The 18,644-nt window shown below is 53.2% G+C and overlaps 1 protein-coding gene across 1 annotated transcript in view; it reads right to left on the bottom strand.

Moving 5' to 3' along the window:
- The window catches only part of COL4A2 (collagen type IV alpha 2 chain), a 167,145-nt gene that overhangs the window by 57,514 nt on the left and 90,987 nt on the right, over positions 1-18,644 (bottom strand). The window contains exons 5-11 of the mRNA XM_039226664.1: positions 8,102-8,236; positions 7,972-8,016; positions 5,044-5,160; positions 3,299-3,370; positions 2,726-2,761; positions 2,556-2,618; positions 871-906 (exon numbers count right to left, since the gene is read on the bottom strand). Coding sequence (XP_039082595.1) covers positions 871-906; positions 2,556-2,618; positions 2,726-2,761; positions 3,299-3,370; positions 5,044-5,160; positions 7,972-8,016; positions 8,102-8,236 — 504 coding nt within the window. The remainder of the gene's footprint in view (positions 1-870; positions 907-2,555; positions 2,619-2,725; positions 2,762-3,298; positions 3,371-5,043; positions 5,161-7,971; positions 8,017-8,101; positions 8,237-18,644) is intronic.

Raw genomic sequence — 18,644 nt, 5'->3', positions numbered from 1 at the left:
GTGTGTGCTGCAGCCACGCGGGGATCTGAGGCGACCCTGGGGCTCGGCCGCCTCGTCCTACATCTGCTTCTCTTGGCTCCGGGCCGTTCCCACCCTGCCTGTGGCCGCGAGATGGTGGGGGGCCCAGCGGTGGGGGCAGCAGCCTTAACGAGCTCCAGCCCCAGCCGGAAGCCAGGTCAGAGGTGATGGGAGCAGAGGAGGGGGTGGTGGCCACCGGGGGCCCTCCGAGGCCACAGAGTCGGGGTTTCCGTAGAGCAGGCATGGGAATGTGCAGGCTGGGGGATGTCCCTGGCCACGCCAGGCCACGGGATGGTCCTTACTCACTGGCAACCCCAGCCCAGCACTTCTGACGCACGTCACGCCTGATCACACGCTCCCCTTACCACCTACCTGCTCTTGGTCTGAGACGTTTACCCAGCTTTCCCCGCTGACATCCAACCCTAGTTCTGTCTACAGGTTCTGAGAAGCCGCCTACTTTCCTGTCCTTCAACCAATTGAATCATCTTTCTCACGTGGGAACAGTACAGCCTTGGGCTCAAGCCTGGCTTGAAAATCATAGACTAGGTCCCTGGGGGCTGGTGTCAATCTCCGGCACAAAGGGCTTGGTTACATGTGGGCAAGGATGCCGCTGGCTCCCCTCCCCCCAAATGCAACCACGTTTTGTCCTTTCTCGCGCACAACCACGGTCTGACGCACAAGAGCTGGTCCCACAGACGTTCCTCAGTGTGATTTCCACACAACAGCGCGCAAGGGGAGAATTTGCCTTCAAGACCTACAAAATCGTTTTCGTCATGAAATAAACGCTACGTCATAACCCACCGGGTAGTTCCGCGGTCGGGAAGGGCGCCCCGTCCCCCAAGACGGACTTACCGGCTGTCCTTTGGGTCCAGGGGGTCCGGGTGGGCCCTGCGCAAACACAAAGAACCTCGTAAACGGTTTCCTTCATCCCGGGACCCACATCACACCTGCTGGAAAGCTCTGGGAAAGCCACTCAGTGGATGTAGAGAAGGCCGTGTGGTAGGTGGAGAGGTTTCCGGCCCTCCTGTCCCGGTGGGGAGGGGCGGCTGGAGGGCGGAGGACCCCGGAACCTGCCGGATGGCCACCCACAGCTGCTCTGGGTTTGCTTCTCTGAGTTCAGACTTCTGTGGTCGCCCGGACCCCAACTCCTGCCTGCTCGGACCCCTTGCAAGGTCCCGGGCCCCGTCGCCGCAGACGCTGCCGCCCCTGACCTCCTCCCCTCACGTTTTGCTGGTGGGCCAGAAAATGTTCATGACAGAATTAATCTGCAGGCCCAAACTGCTGGGTTGAACGTCCATGTGCAAACACCACTGTCTATGTGCAAAGTGCTCAGTGTTCACGCTACACTCAGGATGGAGTGTTAGACATGCATGTGAAGGGTGGTTGGTGTTCAAGTACAGGCAGTGTGGGCGATGTTAATGGCCTGTAGAAGAACCTGAGGCTGTCGGGTCAGCTCAGGACATGGCGGTGACAGGCCATTTCTTCAAGTTTCCCCAAACTGTGTATTTAAAGACCAACCCCCTCTGCATGCGGTGCGTGTCCGTGAACGGGCCGACAGCTGTATGCGGCGGGGAGCACAGAACCTGGCATCACATGTCCCTCATTTCTTCGGTTTTCTGCGAGAAGTTCTCTCTCACCTGGAGCTGAGTCTCCCCTAATGCTGTTCAAGGCCCATCTGTCTTGATGTTAAACTTCTGGGCAACGAGAGGCAGAGACCCGGTGAGGGCAGCTGGGCGCCGGGCTGGCGGGCGGTGGGGGAAGTGGTCTGGGGCGTCATGGGCATCGACATCTCTCTTTCCTCGTCCTCTCACTCCCTGCATCAAGCCCTCCTTCACCCCTGTATTTGTGCTGGTGCAAGTCACTCCGCCATTAGAGTTGCAGGGACAGGGAGCCCCTTCAGACCGCCACTGGGGCCATTTTGTTAACTGATGTCTAACATCTCACTGGCAATGATGGCCATGCCCTGGTGCGGTGCACCTGTCAGGATGGCCATGCCCCGGTGAGGGACACCTGTGGGGATAGCTATGCCCAGGTGAGGGACACCTGTGGGAACGGCCACGCCCAGGTGAGGGACACCTGTGAAGATGGCCACGCCCCAGTGAGGGACACCTGTCGGGATGGCCACGCCCCAGTGAGGGACACCTGTCGGGATGGCCACGCCCGGGCAGAGCCCATTTCCTCTCATCCACCTGTTGGACTCTGACGTGCTTTGCCCAGCGATGACAGGCCCTGGGTTAGCTGGCCTGGTGTGGGGCCGAGAGAGCTCGTCTCTACTGGAAGGGCCTCCAGCCAGCACCACCTCCACACTGGACGTGCTTGGTGGCGATCTGGTGCCCACCGGTTTCAGGCCCTCCTTCTGCAACCTTACTAGCAGCACAGCGCACGCGAGAGAGGACCTGACTTGTCTCGGCACCTGTGCAGTGACCAGGGACATCCAAGTTGTGTCGGGAAGCCTGCACACGCAGCGACTGAAGAATGCGTGTCTAGGGGGCACCCTGGCTGCCCCCCACGAGTGAGCCCTGGCACCTGCTACTTACCGGTCTTCCTGGAGCTCCAACAGGGCCCATCTGTCCCACAGGCCCGTGGCGGCCAGGAGGCCCCTGAGGACGGGCAACAGGGAAGGCTGTTAGGAACGGGCCGCTGGTATTTGCAGCCCTGAGTTCCTGAAGTTCTGCTGGGAACATGCTCTGAAGAAGAGAGACCTTACCTGGAAACCAACCAGCCCGGGCTCTCCAGGTTCACCCTAGTTGAGAGAAAATAATTTTCAGAGCTCTGGTGTTTACCGGCCTTAGATTTAGTTATTTTATCACAACGTTGGAAACAACTGTACAGACTGTATCAGCCCTGCCCGGGGCTTGCCCTTTATCTGGGGCACCGTGAATACAGACTGGAAAGGGTGCGCCCACAGGTCAATGTCACCCCATTGGGAAATCGATGATTTTTTTAATGTTTATTTATTTTGAGAGAAAGAGAGAGAGAGAGAAGGAGAGGGAGAGAGGATCCCAAGCAGGCTCCACACTGTCAGCACAGAGCCCCATGCGGGCTTGAACCCACAAACCATGAGGTCATGACCTGAGCTGAAATCAAGAGTTGGACACTTAACCGACTGAGCCCCCTGGCGTCCCAGGATAGAAATCGGTGATTTTTAGCTTCATCATGGTGCTGGGCTGCTCTGCCCCCAGGGGCCCCTGCTGACAGCTCAGCTGTACTGGGGAAGCTTTCTTATTCATCGGGACTCACCCCGCTCCCTCAGCCACGAGCCCCACATCAGCAAACGTACCCGGTACTTGTCGCGGTCCGCACTGGATAGCGCATACGGCTCGCCTTTCTGCCCCTTGGGTCCTTGGGGCCCCTATGGTAGCACGGGATGCGGTGGACAGAGAAAACACAGAGAACACTCAGTGCAGCGCTAGTCGTGCGGGTGATCAGACGCTGTCTGTAACCGCAGTGTCGCGGTCCTTACGCCTTATTTGGGTTCCTCTGAACACCCGTCCTCCATTCAGCCACACAGGTGAGGCTTTCACTTTCATATTTACCCAACAGTATCTTCCTTCAAAGTTAAAATGGAAACACTTTATAGGACTCAGGTTATTTTAAAAAGCCCAAAAGGGTGCTGAGTAAACGAATCCCCCAGGATACTAACGTGTTACTACTCTTCGTAATAATATATTTTGTCTTTCCCTGGGCACGAGGGTACTAAAGATATCAACACATAGGCTCTGAAGCATCGTTTCTGGGAGAGCTGCTGGGTCATTCTGTGAGAGTACAATTGTGACAATACACTCAGTACGTGTGCACCTTGTATGTGGATGAATGTCTTTTAATGCCTGCATATAAAATCAGTGTTGAAAAATTTTTATTTTTAAGACACAGAGAACAAGTGAGGGGGGGGGGGAGCAGAGGGAGAGGGAGATACAGGTTCCAGGCTCCGAGCCGTCAGCACAGAGCCCGACGTGGGGCTCACACTCGCAGACCGTGAGATCATGACCTGAGCGAAGCTGGATGCTTAACCGACTGAGCCACCCAGGCGCCCCTATAAAATCAGTATTTTAAAGTGATGGTTATATTTATTGATAATGATAGTTCAATGATATTAGAGCAGACTGGAAAGTGATGTCCTCATTGACAAGTTGAAAAAGACACAGCCGCGGGAGAGGACTGGGGAGGCAGAGAGAGTAAGAAACCCACCAACGTCAGGGGAAACCACAGGGAAGAACGTGTGACTGTCCTTCCCCAGCCCTAGAAATGTTTTCTTAAAGAAAAAGTTTTACCAAACAAGATGTTGGGAAAACTCTGACTTTGCAATATTTTGATGGCAAGAAGGCAGCCATACAGAACTAAAAACATTGCAAGATTCTTTGCCAAGACCTGAAAACAGTCTACAAAATAGACGGATATACAAAAGTTTTTCAGTTAAAAAAAAAAAAAAAAAAGCACACTTTCCATTAAAAAAAAAAAAAAAAAGTGCCCGTCGGGGCAGGAGAATGTCGCTGTTCCCACGTCACAGAGGATTCTAGAACCTAACAAGATGGGGACTGACGGGCATTCTGTCAAAAGCTTTAATTAAGCCTTTTTATTCTAGTTTTGCTCTTACCCCGTTCCTCCCTGTGACTTGAACTGGGGCGCGGGGGGAAAATGCGGGACACTGGTAAAATCGCACGATATAAACCGAACGTATTATTTTCTATCTCGTTCACAGAATGAATTTGGACAACGAAGCTCCCTGGATGCAGGAACCTCATGCCTAGATGTCCTCAGGAACGTGAGCTCCCTGACCGCCGGCTAAGGACAGGGAGCTCCAGCCTGGGGTGCAGGAGCCGGGCTGAGCCTGACCGCCCGCCCCGGCCGCGGGGGCCACAGCAGGCAACCCGCCTCTTCGGCAAGGCTCTCTGACACAATTTCTGAAAGGGCCTTCTGGATGGGCCCGTGAAAGGCACGCGTGTCCCCTACCCGTCCGCGGGACAGGGCCGGCCCCCCCAGCTCCTGGAGCTCAGCACCCCAGCGCACGTGCTGCCCCATACTCACAGGAGGGCCGAGGAACCCCTCGGGGCCCATGGGTCCCTGCCGGCCCGCGTCTCCTCTGGTCCCATTGCAGCCGTCATGACCAGGTGGTCCTCTGGGCCCACCTTGCCCGGGGTGTCCCTGGGAGAGAAGAGTCAGTGAGCCTTCTAGCACGCGGTCAGGAGTTCTCACGAAGAGCGTGATAAACCACTTCTAAATCTTCCCACCCCGCCTGAACCCAAGGGCAAAGAGAACTCAAAGCCAGCAGATGAATGGATGAAAGATTAAGTAAACGAAGGCGCCTAGGTACAGTTCTGAGCAGCAGAACGGCCTTCAGGACAAAGTTCTGTCTGCTGTGGGCTCTGTCTAGGAGTCCCCTGCCGCTGGTCTATTGGGAGGTGTTTTAGCAGGGACAGGTCACGGTAGATTTACAACTTCTAGAAGACATTGGGAGGTGGCTATGTCTTTCATGGGCAGTAAGGGGGCCCGGTCTTTTGTGTTCAACTGAATTGTAGAGGGTGAGTTGACAGATAAACGCATGCAACACAGGAAGGAGACTTACCCCCCAACCCCCGCCCTGCCCCGTCATGGGATTTCATCCGTGACTTAGCCATATGTAGAAAAACTGACTTCCTCTTATTTGCTTTCTGGGGGAGACAGTCCTTTTTAGATTTGAAGATGTTCAGAGATGTCGGGGTGGGTGAGGGGAGGGGAGGCGGGATATCCAAATGTCTTTTGAATAACGAGGGTCAGGCCGAGCTGACGGACTATGAGAGCACAGCTTATTTTGCTACTTCTTCCCAAGGCAGATGTTTTGAAAACTGCCATCTTATTGATTGATTTAAAACTTTATATTTGCTGACAACAGACCAGGCATACACTCCAGAGTGATTTTTTGAGGCCCTATCCGGATGCCTTTTAGCTTTACGATGAGAAATTTGAGACATTTCCGGAGAGATGAACGAATCCTACACAGGGTGCCTGTACCCTGAATGATATTTTATATGAGTTGCATTTTCATTCTGCTGTACATCTCCCTCCTTTAGACAGTCAAAGCCACTGCTTTAAGGAGGACTGTCAGGTCAGCATAGACTCAACGGTCAACCCCCTGGTGAGACGGGCCCATCGCCCCTGTAAGTCACAGAGCACAGTCGTCGCTCTGGCTGGTGGCACTGTAGCCAAGCACAGGCCTTTTTTTTTAGGGGTCTCTGAACGTTGATCCTTCAAATTCAGTCTGAGACACAAGCCCGGAGGGCGTTCTGCTCACGGTCTGTGTGTCCTTCTGTGTTCGAAACTCGGGTTCTTCACTCCTCTCCAGAATGACCTGTCTTCAGTTGGTCTTCTTTGCTCCCTTACGACTGATCTAAGTCATTTGACATTGTGTGTTAGTTGGACATTAATTCGAGATTGTTCTTCAAAGAAAAATTGCAATTACCTTGAGCCACCCGCCCGTCTCGTGTTCAGCATCTAACTGGAGACAACTCTTAGGATCTGACTGCACGTCACATTTTATATATGGCTTCTAAGTGGCTAAAACTAGCCCGGTGGCAGGCGGCACATCCGTTCACGTGTGTGCAGTTCCAGGGCCCTGCGGTCAGTGGGCGAGGCTGTTTGTCGTCAGCAGCATGGAAACTGGTTCCATGCTTCCTGTGACCACTCTCTCGTGTGAAGATACGCCCTCTCCAACGTGTGAACTATTTGGTCCTCAGAGTAAAGGGGCATAAAGTGGAAAAACAAAACGGGACTCAGAGCAGCTATACTATTTTTCCACATCACTCCTTTTAAACTCAGAGTTTGACTTCCAGAAGACAAAACCAACGGCCGGCCCCAAGAGCTTATGAAAGCGGTAAGAACAGGTTGTTAGCTGCAGGCGGCTGGTAGGAAAATGCTTTTATTACTTGTTTACCCCTGGAAATCTCTGGATTCTTTGACCCTGCCAATTTCTGAAGATTCTGACTAATGGGGAAGTGACTACCTCACTTGTTCACACAGCTGTGTGTCATAACCTTTGCATGCAAGCCCCCATCCAGGTGACGGTCGGGGTCAGGTCACTGTCACGAAGGTCTCAGGTCTGCGTGGGGCCTGTCTGTGGCCCTGAGCACCTTCCTATACCACCGCACGGCCTCCTGGGTGTGCGGCTGGTGCACTCAAGAACAAGCACGCCCTCTCTGTGATGGCTCCTCTGTTTCCTCGTACAGGCGCTCACACAGCCCTGGGAGTGCCTCTCTCTGTTATGTGTGCACGCGTGTGCTAACACAGGGACAGAGGCCGTGGGCATGTGGGCTAAGGGCTCAGACGTGTGCACACGAGCGAGGTTCCTGAAGCAGATGTCCTCAGGCCTCAGCAGCAGGCGAAGGCACGTGTGATAAACACGTCTGTCCCCGCGGCCGGGATCTTGGGAAATCGGCTGGCGGATCCTTGCGAAGAAGGCTGTGAGTCAGGCCGCTGTGTTTATTTTTTTTATGCCGCAAGAAGTAAAGTAAACTAGGTTAGAAAAACACATTTTACTGCATTTTGAGATTTTCTCACGGACAAACCCTGTCTTTTCCTCTTCTCATTCATGTGCAGTTTAGCACAGGGAACTGGAGAGCTTCACCGACGTCCAGCAGAGGGCGCCGTCCCGCCCACCATCTGGGCTGCGGAGTTGATTCTCTGGCGGCTTCATAGTCCAACAAAATGTCAGGACTCGTTCCTATGGAGCCCGTCTAACGCGCCAGACCTTCATCATAAAACAACGCCCGGTTTTCGCAGTCACCTCAAGTCTGAAGCCAAGTCCAGAAGAACGTTTACAAAGGAAACCATTTGTGCAAAATCTGACTGGACTCCGGGGGAGAAGTCTGCACAGAGAACCCTACTCCTCGTCACAGACAAGACAGGAGTCTGGTCAGAAATGTTTCTGACTGCTTGGCGTGCCCTCGATGTTCTGAAGCCCTAATCTCCCAGAACACTTACGGGAATTCCGTCGGCACCAGGAAATCCAGAGACGCCTCTTGCTCCCTGTAAGGAAGGCAAAGGAGCTTAGTGCACAGGATGGTACCCCCGCAGCCCGTCACAAAGTGGGGGAACAGAGAAGTCACCATACCACGTCTCCTTTGGGTCCTGTGAATCCCGGCGACCCTCTCTCGCCCTTGTCGCCTTTGCGGCCCTGCAGCCCTGGGAATCCCTGGAGGCCTGGGGGCCCGGTGTACCCCTGGGGGCCCACTGGCCCTGGCTGGCCCTGCAGAGACAACAGAGTCGAATCACAGTTAATAACCACAGGCAAGCAGTTTCCAGCGCTGCTTTCGAAACGGCGCTTTTCATTCTGAAAGAGCCGTCGTGTTCAGAGAAGGTGACGTGTAAACTTCCATCTCCTGCCGCCGTGGCCACAGAGTGGTTTCTGGCTGAGAAAGAAGGCCTAGGGTGTTAAAAACAACATGTTAAATGTGAGAAAAAAACCATCCTAGATTACCAATGTCGTGTTATTGTGAAATGCTGGCATTAGGTTGGGGTGAAAGAATCAAGTTACTCGGCTTTTAAAAAAACTTTTAAGGTTTATTTACTTATTTTTGAGAGAGAGAGAGACAAAGACAGAGCATGAGCAGGGGAGGGGCAGAGAGAGGGGGAGACACAGAATCTGAAGCAGCTCCAGGCTCTGAGCTGTCAGCACAGAGCCCGACACAGGGCTCGAACCCACAGACCGTGAGATCATGGCCTGAGTTGCAGTTGGATGCTTAACGGACTGAGCCACCCAGGCGCCCCTTACCTGGCTTTTTTAAAAAATAAAAAAAGTCTCAGTGAAAAAGAAAATTCCACACAAACTTCTAATATTTTATCTTCACTCAATATACTTCCCAGAACAGGATGGAAATGTATGTTGCACTCAGGTATCAAAACGATCCGCAGATGTTGAAGTGATCAGATAATCTCCCATCTACCCACACACTACATGCACACACAGAGAAAAACTAACGGTGTCTGAAGCCCATAGAAATCTACGCCCATGGCCACTGGACGTGGGTAGCCATTATTTAAGAAAAAGACAAAACGACGTGTTGGTGAGGACGGGGAGAGGTCGGAGCTCTCGGCACTGTGGGTGGGGGCGTAAACGGCGGCCGACATGGGACAGGATGGTGGTCCTCAAAGAATGAAGCAGAGGACTGCCCCACGTCCAGCAACTCCCTCCTGGGAGAATCCCCAAAACTGCTGCGAGCAGACACTCCAACACTTGTGCACCTGCCGAGGGCGGCACGGGCTTCACCGGGAGATGGTGATACACGGAATGGGGGCCGCCCATGCCATGGGAGATTATTCGCCTGGCCGGGGGCCGTGGGGGTCTCGCCTCTGACGTGCGTTATCACTCCTACGCTGCCGACGCCTGTGGACGTGGGGCCCAGGTGTGTGGGGAGCGGTTAGGAATTTCTCTGAGGCGGAAGGTACGGATGGAGGTGAAGATCCAGTTGATGGGACCCCTGCGTCCTCCAACGAAGGGTGTTTTGGGAAGTCCCCTTACGCTCCCTCTGGGCCAGGTCGGTCTTGGAGGTGGTGGGTTCTTGTGCTCTACCTCCCACGTGTTCCGGGGGGGGCCTGTCAGGGCGGAAATCACCAGCTACCCCAGATGAGTGCAAGCAGCGTAGGCAGTGGCGAAGCCACGGAGGTTTGTATCTTTGAAGAATGCGGCGAAAGGGGGGCTGTTGCCGCTTACTTGTCTCCTTCTTGCTGAGGGGGGCTGTGCTGGGAGGTGGGTAGCCCCGACCTTGAACACACGAACCCCGGGCTCACCATAGGCTAACGTTCAGGGCTCTCAGTCTGCTGCACTTGCTCTAAGTTTGGGGACAGAACATGCTTTGATTCTGAGTTTTATGGATCTTTCCCAGTTGTAATCATTTTTGTTTGCACTGTTAGAATAGCACCTTCCTGTGATTATGCGGTACGCCCCAAGCCCTCAAATGCCCCTACTCATGGCGAGGCTTGCACGGTGAGCGGCCTTTGGGGGATAAAATGTTCTTCATTAGGCCTGTCATTTTTACTGACTACAAAGTTCCTCCGTCTGGGGGGGCTCACTGCACGCCGCCAACTAGGCGGGGCATCTGCCGTGAACCACAGCGTAACACGTGCGTCTTCGTGATGAAAATCCACATTCTTGTCGTGCCTTCGTTAACCTTTCCTCAGTTCCCTTTGATGGGAAAAGTGATAGCAACGTCTTGCACTCACTTTCCTGCCATTGTCAGTAAACTTCTTTTCAGCCTTTGTTTCTTGGATGGGAAGTCTGGCTTTTGGAATGAGCCTTTCCTCTTCTAGAGCAGGCTATCGCCGTGAAATTCCCATCACAGAAAACTCACCATTTCAAAGTGGCTTCCAGCACATCCACAACATCCTCTACCCACCAGTTCTATCTAGTTCTAAAACGTTCCCATCGCCCCAGAAGGAAGTCCCGTACCCACTGAGCAGATGCTCTCCCCACCTACCCAGCCTCTGGTCACTACCCGTACTGGTATCTGCTCTTGGTGTTTAAGGGACCTGTGCATTCTGGGTATTTTGAATATATGGGATCATATGTGTGATATGTGACCTTTTGTGGCTGGTTTCTTCCACTTACCATAAAATTTCTGGGTTCTTCCATGTGGTAGCACCTACGGTGCCCCATTCACTTTCACGTCTGAATCATATTCATTGTATGGACAGACCACCGTCTGTCTATTGCATCCATTAATGGACATTTAGGGTGTGCCCACCTTGGGGCTGTTGTGAGTAGCGCTACCATCAACGTGCCCGTACAGTTCTCTGTGTGAGGACCCATTTTCGTTTCTTCTGCATAGAGACTGAGGAATGGAATTTCTGGATTTTCTGGAACTTTCTGAGGAACTTCCAGACTGCTTCCCACAGCGGCTGCACCGTTTCTATTCCCAGCAGCGTTGTGTGAGGATTCCAGATTTCTCCACTCCCTTGCTAAAAACTTGCTCTTTTCCATTTTTTAAAAATTATAGCCATTGTAGTGGATGCAAGGATGGTGTCATTCTGAAGAGTTTATCTTCAGCTTCTGACAGATGGGACATTTCACAAATTCCATCCAGCTTCCGCCCTGGGGAAGGGCCAGGAAGAGTCTGGAGAAAATCTGAATTAGACCTTCGTCCCCGGGGACTGGACCCTCGCTCTTGCCCACAGTGCAAACCCTGCGCTGCTGGGGCTAAATGGACATTGACGTCAAGGTCAAGGACCTTGCTCTGCATGTTTTAGTCATCAGGCCTGAGACTTCCCCTAGGATATCCTGCCGGCCAGGGCGTCTAGTGTGTTTGTAAGGAGCGGCTGGAATGACCAGCTAATGAGAAGGATCTTCCTCTGTGCTAATTTTCCTCAAGTGCCATCCTCAGTGGAAAAGTCGCGGTTGGAAAACCTATTTCCATCTCTTGTCTTCCTTTGGTTCTAAGTGATGTTAAAAATAAAAATTACCCCAGAAGGAGCAGGAGTCTAGTTTGAATGTCTTTGCATAAACCTCAGAGGCTCCTCGGAGCCCTGCAGTATACTTGATAAAAGTATTCCTGCAGAACATTTCTTAAAAGCCAGCAGACGCCATGGAAAGGAGTGGTGGGACCATGTGCCAGGACCCCGTCCTGCCCGGCGATCTGATTCTTATCCATGTGTTACTTGCTGGGAGGCAGGACACAGGAGAAAGCACCATTAAATTGTGACGGGATGCAGTGCCTGTTACAGGTTTTATTTTCTTTTTAATTTTTTAAAAACATTTTTATTTTTGAGGGAGTGCAAGCAGGGGTGGGACAGAGAGAGAGGGGGACAGAGGATCCGACGTGGGCTTTGCGCCGACAGCTGCGAGCCTGACGCGGGGGTTGAACTCACGAACCAGGAGATCATGACCAGAGCCGAAGTCGGATGCTCAACCGACTGAGCGCCCCAGCTGGCCCTGTTACAGGTTTTAAAAAACAGCTTATTGGGCTGCCTGGGTGGCTCAGTCAGTTGAGCGTCTGACTCTTGATCTTGGCTCAAGTCATGGTCTCACAGTTCATGGGTTCGAGCCCCCATGTCGGGCTCTACGCTGACAGTGCAGAGCCGGCTTGGGATTTGCTCTCTCCTTCTCTCTCTGCCCCTTCCCTGCTCATTCTCTTTCTCTCAAAAAAACAAAAACAAAAAAAACAAAAACGAAAAAAACAAAAAACAAAAACCCAATAAAAAACACCCCCAAATCCAAAACCCTTTAAAAAACAGCTTATCTTATTTTATCCCCATGCGAAATGTGTCACTAGCTGTCACCTCCGTTTGAGAGGAGACAACCAAGGCTCTGGAAAGAGCCAGCTGTCACACAGTCAGGTCGGGGAGGGGAGGGGACCGGCTCTGAAGCTTCTGCGTTCTGTTACATCGACACTGCTCACAGCGAGCTCCTCGACCTGCACCAGCTCCGCCGGGAGCCCGAGTGAAATGCAGAGTCCCAGGCTCGGCCCAGAGCCTCCCAGGGCTTCACGGATCACCATCCCGGGGGGTTTCTTTGTACAGTAGATTGTGAGGTTCACTGCACAACACCACCCTCCCTGCCCCCTGACGTTCTTACAGAAGCAGGTATCTTTTAATAAAAATCTCAAGCATGAACTCGGGTCTCAGAAGGAAAGCTGAGTGTTTGCTGCATCAGGCAGAGGAAAATCCAATATTTACATTAGTTAAGCACTGTTTCTAACTACATTTTCTAACTACATTTTCTTGGTCTTCTGCGTCAGTGAGATCTGCCACAGGCCAGGATCAACTCTGCTCCCCGCGAGGAGGGCAGGCTGCTCTTCCCGTCTCCTTCCTGAAATCGCTCCTGGGGCATGTGTGGGATCCAGGGTGGGTTGGAGGAACTGAAGTCTGAAAAGGCGGATAGAATGCGTCCAGACTTGACTACGCATTGCTCAAATACCGCGGCTGCGGCCAGAACACACTTAAAGTCCTGAGGCTCTTACTGAGCTTTCCTGAATTTGGAATTTTCTCTTCTGAGAAAAGGGCAGAATGTAATGGGCTACGTGCATGTGGGGGCTGACGCCAGACCCCCGGACGCTGACATGAAGCCGGAGCGCTGATGATTAACGAGGGCCTGAGAAGGGCGGCCTCACACTCACGCGACCCCAAGGCGGGTGGGGGTCCTGTTTCCATTCACAGCTTATTAACCTTACAGTTCTCTGTGGGGAGGAGGGTAAAAAAAAAGCTTCCTTTATCAGGGAAGGAGAAAGAGAAATGTTTCCAAGGATAAAACCCTGCTTCGGCGCACATCAGGATTTTTAATTTATAGTACAGTATTTCCCCATCGAGTAAGAATAAGCTTTTCTCTTCCTGGCCGGCATGTGAATAGTAGGAAATCCCTTCTCTTTCTGAAGTTGACTCTTCCTGCCTCGCCTTTTATGGGCAGCGGCCCCGAGCAGACACCCCACATCCTCTCCCGTCCCCTGGGGACCCCTCCCTTCCTCGGCCACGGGCGATGTGCTCCCCGCCTTCCCGGCCCTTCCGAAGCTGCCCCTCTTGATGACCCTCTGGGGATTCCAGCCCGAGTCCCAGCTCGTTAGAAAATACGTCAAATGGCCCAGAAGCTGGGAGGGCTACTTTTTAGGATCCAAGAAAATAATTCCTTCATGTACAGCTCAGAATTCGCCTCAGTCCTTAGGGAGGAACAGCACAACTTGTCAGCAAGGCTTTGATGACCCTGGCAGACGACTCCCGACCTGTTCCGAGATAATAACGACATGCAGGTATCTGGACAGGACAGAGCCGGTGCGGCCACACTCAGCAGCGGTGGGCGTGTGGTGGTCAGTCCACCACCCTTGGTCCACGGCTTCTTCAGCGCAACAGGACATCGGCCCTGCCCCGGGTTCTATTCCAAATTACGGGTTCCACCTTCGTGAGGAAGAGCTGGCCTGGCCTTGGGTTCCTGTTCTCCAAAACTATGTGGGGCAGACCGCACAGCAAATACATCCATGTGGAAGGAAACAGACCCTTGTCTCGTTCCACCAACAAAGGTGTGGTCACAAAGGGTCGTAGACCTGAGTTGTAGAGCTAAGACTCTAACCTTCTACAGGAAAACACAGGGAAGAGTCTTCGCGACTTCGGATCAGACAATTGTTCTAGACGTGACCCAGAGATCATGAACCGTAAAAGAAAAATGTTGAAAATGCTGGAAGGCTTGGTTGTAAAGGTGCTGTCACAAAATAAAGAGCAGACTGGGCGATGTATTTCCGGAACACACACCCGACACATAACTCGTACCCAGAGCGCAGACAGGATGCCCACAGATCGGGGACAGAGACAATCGAAAGGAGATCTGAACAGACTGTTCCTCAGAGAAGATGAGCAGGTGGGAGCCAGTCCACACCACTGTCGGTGGAGGAGGAGGAGGAGGGAGGGAACAGACTCAGACTTTTTGGGGTCCCGGACCCGTCTTATATCACAATTATATATAGTGGCACACAGTTGTCAGTATTCACTGAATTGTGTGTAAAATATCACCTTGACAAAATGAGCCTAAAAACAAACAAAGAGTCTGGTAAAAGCACATTAAGAAGACAAGTCTGGGGGCGCCTAGGGGGCTCAGTCTTTTAAGTGTCTGACTTCGGCTCAGGTCATGATCTCACAGTTCATGGGTTCGAGCCCCGCATCCGGCTCTGTGCTGACAGCTCAGAGCCTGGAGCCTGTTTCAGATTCTGTGTCTTCCTTTCTGTCTCTGTCCCTGCCCCACTCGGGCTCTGTCTCCCTCTCTCAAAAATAAATAAATGTTAAAAAAATTAAAAAGAAAAAAAAGAAGAGAAGCCTGAAGTTCACAGACAAGTTGCATACGACCAAGTCCTCTAAGTATGTCCTTACAGGTGAATTTATAAGGTCACTAATATTTCAGAAAGGAAGAAAGGGGAGGGGACCCTTATAAAATGCCTCAGTCAAGTGCTTTTTACAAATGTCTGCCAGGGAGATGAAAAAAATCCCCGAAACTGCAGAAACGAAGGGCTGGTCTGGAGTCCAGTCTGGAATCTGGGCCATGGAGTGTGACGGGCCAGAGAGGAGGGCCGTCCCATGCTCAGCCTCCGAGCGGCCAGACTGGAAGTGGTCCCTGACCTCCACAATGTCCAGTCCTCGGAAAGGACACAGCCAGCGCATCACCTGTGCTCGTGAGATGCTGCTGTGCAGTTGTATCTAGAATGATCCATGGTTCATAGGGTCACCGCCTGGTCCCCACCCATGGGGGCAGGGTGTCTGGAAACTCTGCTCCTTCCTCTAAAAATAGGCAGCACATGGGCCGTCCCACTCGGCGGCTCTTACCCCAGTGCGAGGCCACGCTTTTTATAGTCTGCATGCCTGGCACATGTCAGAGAAGCCGATCTTCTGGGAGGGCCTTCCCCTGATTGCAGCAATAAATACATTTCATTTGCCTCAATGCGACCGCTTGCCTAACACACCGGCTTGGTTTCTCCAGCCTCCTGTCCTCCAAGGAGGTGCGGAGTTGGATGTGGATGAGCCAAGGGCCCGGGGCCCAGACAGCAGCCAGGATGGGGCTGGAAGAGCAGATGTGGGGCCAGAGGTGTCCGCAGGCAGGAAATGCTCTAACCGTGCAGCCGATTACGTGGAAATCGGTATTACTGCTCAGAGTTACCGCAGCAAATGGCCTCTGTCCTTAGGAGTGACACTTCGGTGTCAGACAGTGACAGCCAGAACACGAGGCGCTCGCGGCCTCAGCGGAACCATCCACCGCCGTGTGCCAGCCGTGCTCCGCTCTCCTCAGATCGTGTCCTCGGCCTCGCTGAGTGTGACGTGACTCGCGGCAGGGCCTGTGTGTTTCTGTCACGGCCCCGAGGTTGGCTAACAGCCCCGGGGACGCTGCCTGCAGACGCGGGGGGAAGGGGACACCCGCGTGCGGGACCTCCAGGCGCCGGCCTCCCTGCTGGGGTCCAACCCGGCCTGCAGGCGCGTGGGACGGACCAGAAGCAGGGCCAGCAGTTCTATCTAGTTTGCTGTTAGGCTAAACACAGTCACGTGAAAGAAAGTATTCTCCAGGTTGGCATCATATTGTCTTTTTTAAATATCTATTTTTGAGAGAGAGAGAGAAAGAGAGAGCGGGGGAGGGGCAGAGAGAGAGGGAGACACAGAATCCGAGGCAGCTCCAGGCTCCGAGCTGTCAGCACAGAGCCCGACACAGGGCTTGAACCCACGAACCGTGAGATCGTGACCTGAGCCGAAGCTGGACGCTCAACCGACTGAGGCACCCGGCGCCCCGGCATTATATTGAGCTGGTCTTTTATGAAACGAAGAAAATTGGCCCACAAAGGGAAAAGGCTAAGGGTAAGAGAGGGTTCCACCTGGCCGTGGAACACAGAGTTTTCTTCCGTTAATCTTTGTTTGAAATGTTCCTGCACAGGATGTGCTTGAGAGAGTTCCATGTCCCGTTATCAGAGGAGGGGCCCATCGCCTTCTCCTCCTCCCTCCCCAACTTTAACCTACTCACGTTACTTCTATTTTCATGAAAGTGATTTACCACTTCCACGTTTTTAAGATTCTGGCTTATTTCTAAATTTACAGCGCAGCCCACGTGTCGGTGCGAGGCTGTGTGGCCCTGGCACGCTCCGGGTGCCTCGCCTGTGGCAGTCGCCGGGCCCCTCCAGCCTCGGTCTCCCCCTTCCGGGTGCAGGTGGGATCCCGCGGCATGTCCGGCTTTCTTCACCCACACGTGGCAGAGGAGGCTGGCCCGCCCGTGTGCGTGTGTGGCGTTGCATCTCCGTCACCCGGCAGTCCTCTGCCCTGCCTCCCGCCACAATGTGTGTATCCGTTCGTGGCTGAAGGATGTCTGGGTGCCTCTGCCCTTGGGGCTCACGTGCTGAGCTGCTGCAGACATTCATGTCTGGTTCCTTGGGTGGACACAGGTCTTTGTAAAAACCCGCGAACAGGATTACCGGGTCAAATGATGAGACTACACTTAAGTTCATTAGCAAGTGGCAGACCTGTCTTCTAGCCTGGCCGGAACTCTCACAGCCACTTGGCCCAAAGGCGGGACTTGAAAGGACCATGTCTGATACAGCCACGTGTCACCTTGGACTTCCGTGGAGGCGGGGTGCACAGAGAAGGAATAGTGGTGTCCACTGCGCAAGAAACTAAAGAGAAATTCGGCTCCAGATCGCTCACCGATGGGATGGACTGCATTTTCCTTTGGGTAAAAGAATGTTCTGGTCTCAGATATCGCATGGAATGCGCCTGCCTTCCTGGTACAGGCACAGCAGGCTCGTTCTCCAGTGCGATTCTCACAGGGAGGGACAGTCATCCAAGAGGAGACCAGTATCACAGCACTTTCTGGATTTACATGTCTGCACTTCTCCATTGAGAAGCACCCCCCACTTTCCCAAAGGCGGAAATATCAGGTCTGGAAGGCTCTCTGAAGAGCACTGGAGCAGGTCCCGAGAGCCACGGCAGCACTTCACCCGGAGCTCATCAGCAAGGCGCGTGCTCAGCCCACCCCAGGCCCACCGAATTGGGTCTGCGTCGTAACAGGATCCCAGGTGACTGGGATGGGCTTCAGAGCTTGAGAAAGTCACCCCCGTGTGGTCTCTGACCCAGGACAGGTCTTGGCTGGCTGCCAAAGCACCAATTAAGGGAAGTCTCAAACCTCAAGAATTTCCAGCCCAGCCCCAGTTTTGGGATGGGGAGGAGGAGCCTAGAAGCCCATGCGTATGTGTATAAATAAATAAATAAATAAATAAATAAATAAATAAATAATTTTGAGACAGAGACAGCATGGGGGGGAGGGAAGAGAGAGAGATAATCCCAAGCCAGCTCCACGCTGCTGGCACAGAGCTGGGCGCAGGGCTCGAACTCATGAAATCGTGAGATCATGACTTGAGTTGAAACCAAGCATCGGACGCTTCCCCGACTGAGCCCTCCAGGCGCCCCCTTCAATCCATATAATTAACAAGGTTCCCAAGCAACTTGGATGGATGCACAGCCAGGTTTGGGGGCCAGGGGACAAATCTCACTTTCACACGGGACAGGTGAGGGGACAACCCAGGGAGGTGAAGGTCTTACCCCAAGCTCTGCGGACCTTCGGGGCCTTTATGCTCCTGTTTGTCACGTGACTGTTCGGCCTCTAAGACCTCCTCTTACTTTACAACTCGAGGAGCGCTCCCTCGCTCCCCTGCACAGAGGACCGCGTGGCCCTCCCCAAGGCGGACGGGAACTGTGGCCCAGCGAAATGCTTCAGCATGGAATTGTCTGTATTTTCAGCATTTATGATGTTTTTTACTTCCAAGAGTTAAAGAAGAAAACTCCCAAGGGGCAGGGGCCTTATTCCGGTGATTTAAAAACTCCAGCGGCGGCCATACTGGCTCACTCTGGTTGCTTTGGATCTGATGATGCCCTTACATCTGGTCCCTGGAGAGTCCCAGGCCCCTCAGGGGGACCTGAACCCCCCACCACTCGGTTCACAGGGAGCCGGTGTGGGCAGAGCCCAGAGCAGACCGGCCCAGAGCGCCACGCAGTTGGGGGCAGCTCTCTTGATCCCTTGCAACATTTTATTTTCTGAAAATGACTTTGTTCCCTTTAACAAAATGAGACATCTCTCACCTTTTAAAAGAAACCCTAGCTGGGGCTCCTGGGTGGCTTAGTCGGTTAAGCGTCTGACTTCGGCTTGGGTCATGATCTTG

The sequence above is a fragment of the Hyaena hyaena genome, unplaced genomic scaffold, assembly GCF_003009895.1.
Source record: "Hyaena hyaena isolate Hyena2069 unplaced genomic scaffold, ASM300989v1 scaffold_22, whole genome shotgun sequence".
NCBI lineage: Eukaryota > Metazoa > Chordata > Mammalia > Carnivora > Hyaenidae > Hyaena > Hyaena hyaena.
Note: the sequence above shows the minus strand (reverse complement) of the source record. Positions and strands in the feature narration are given on the sequence as shown.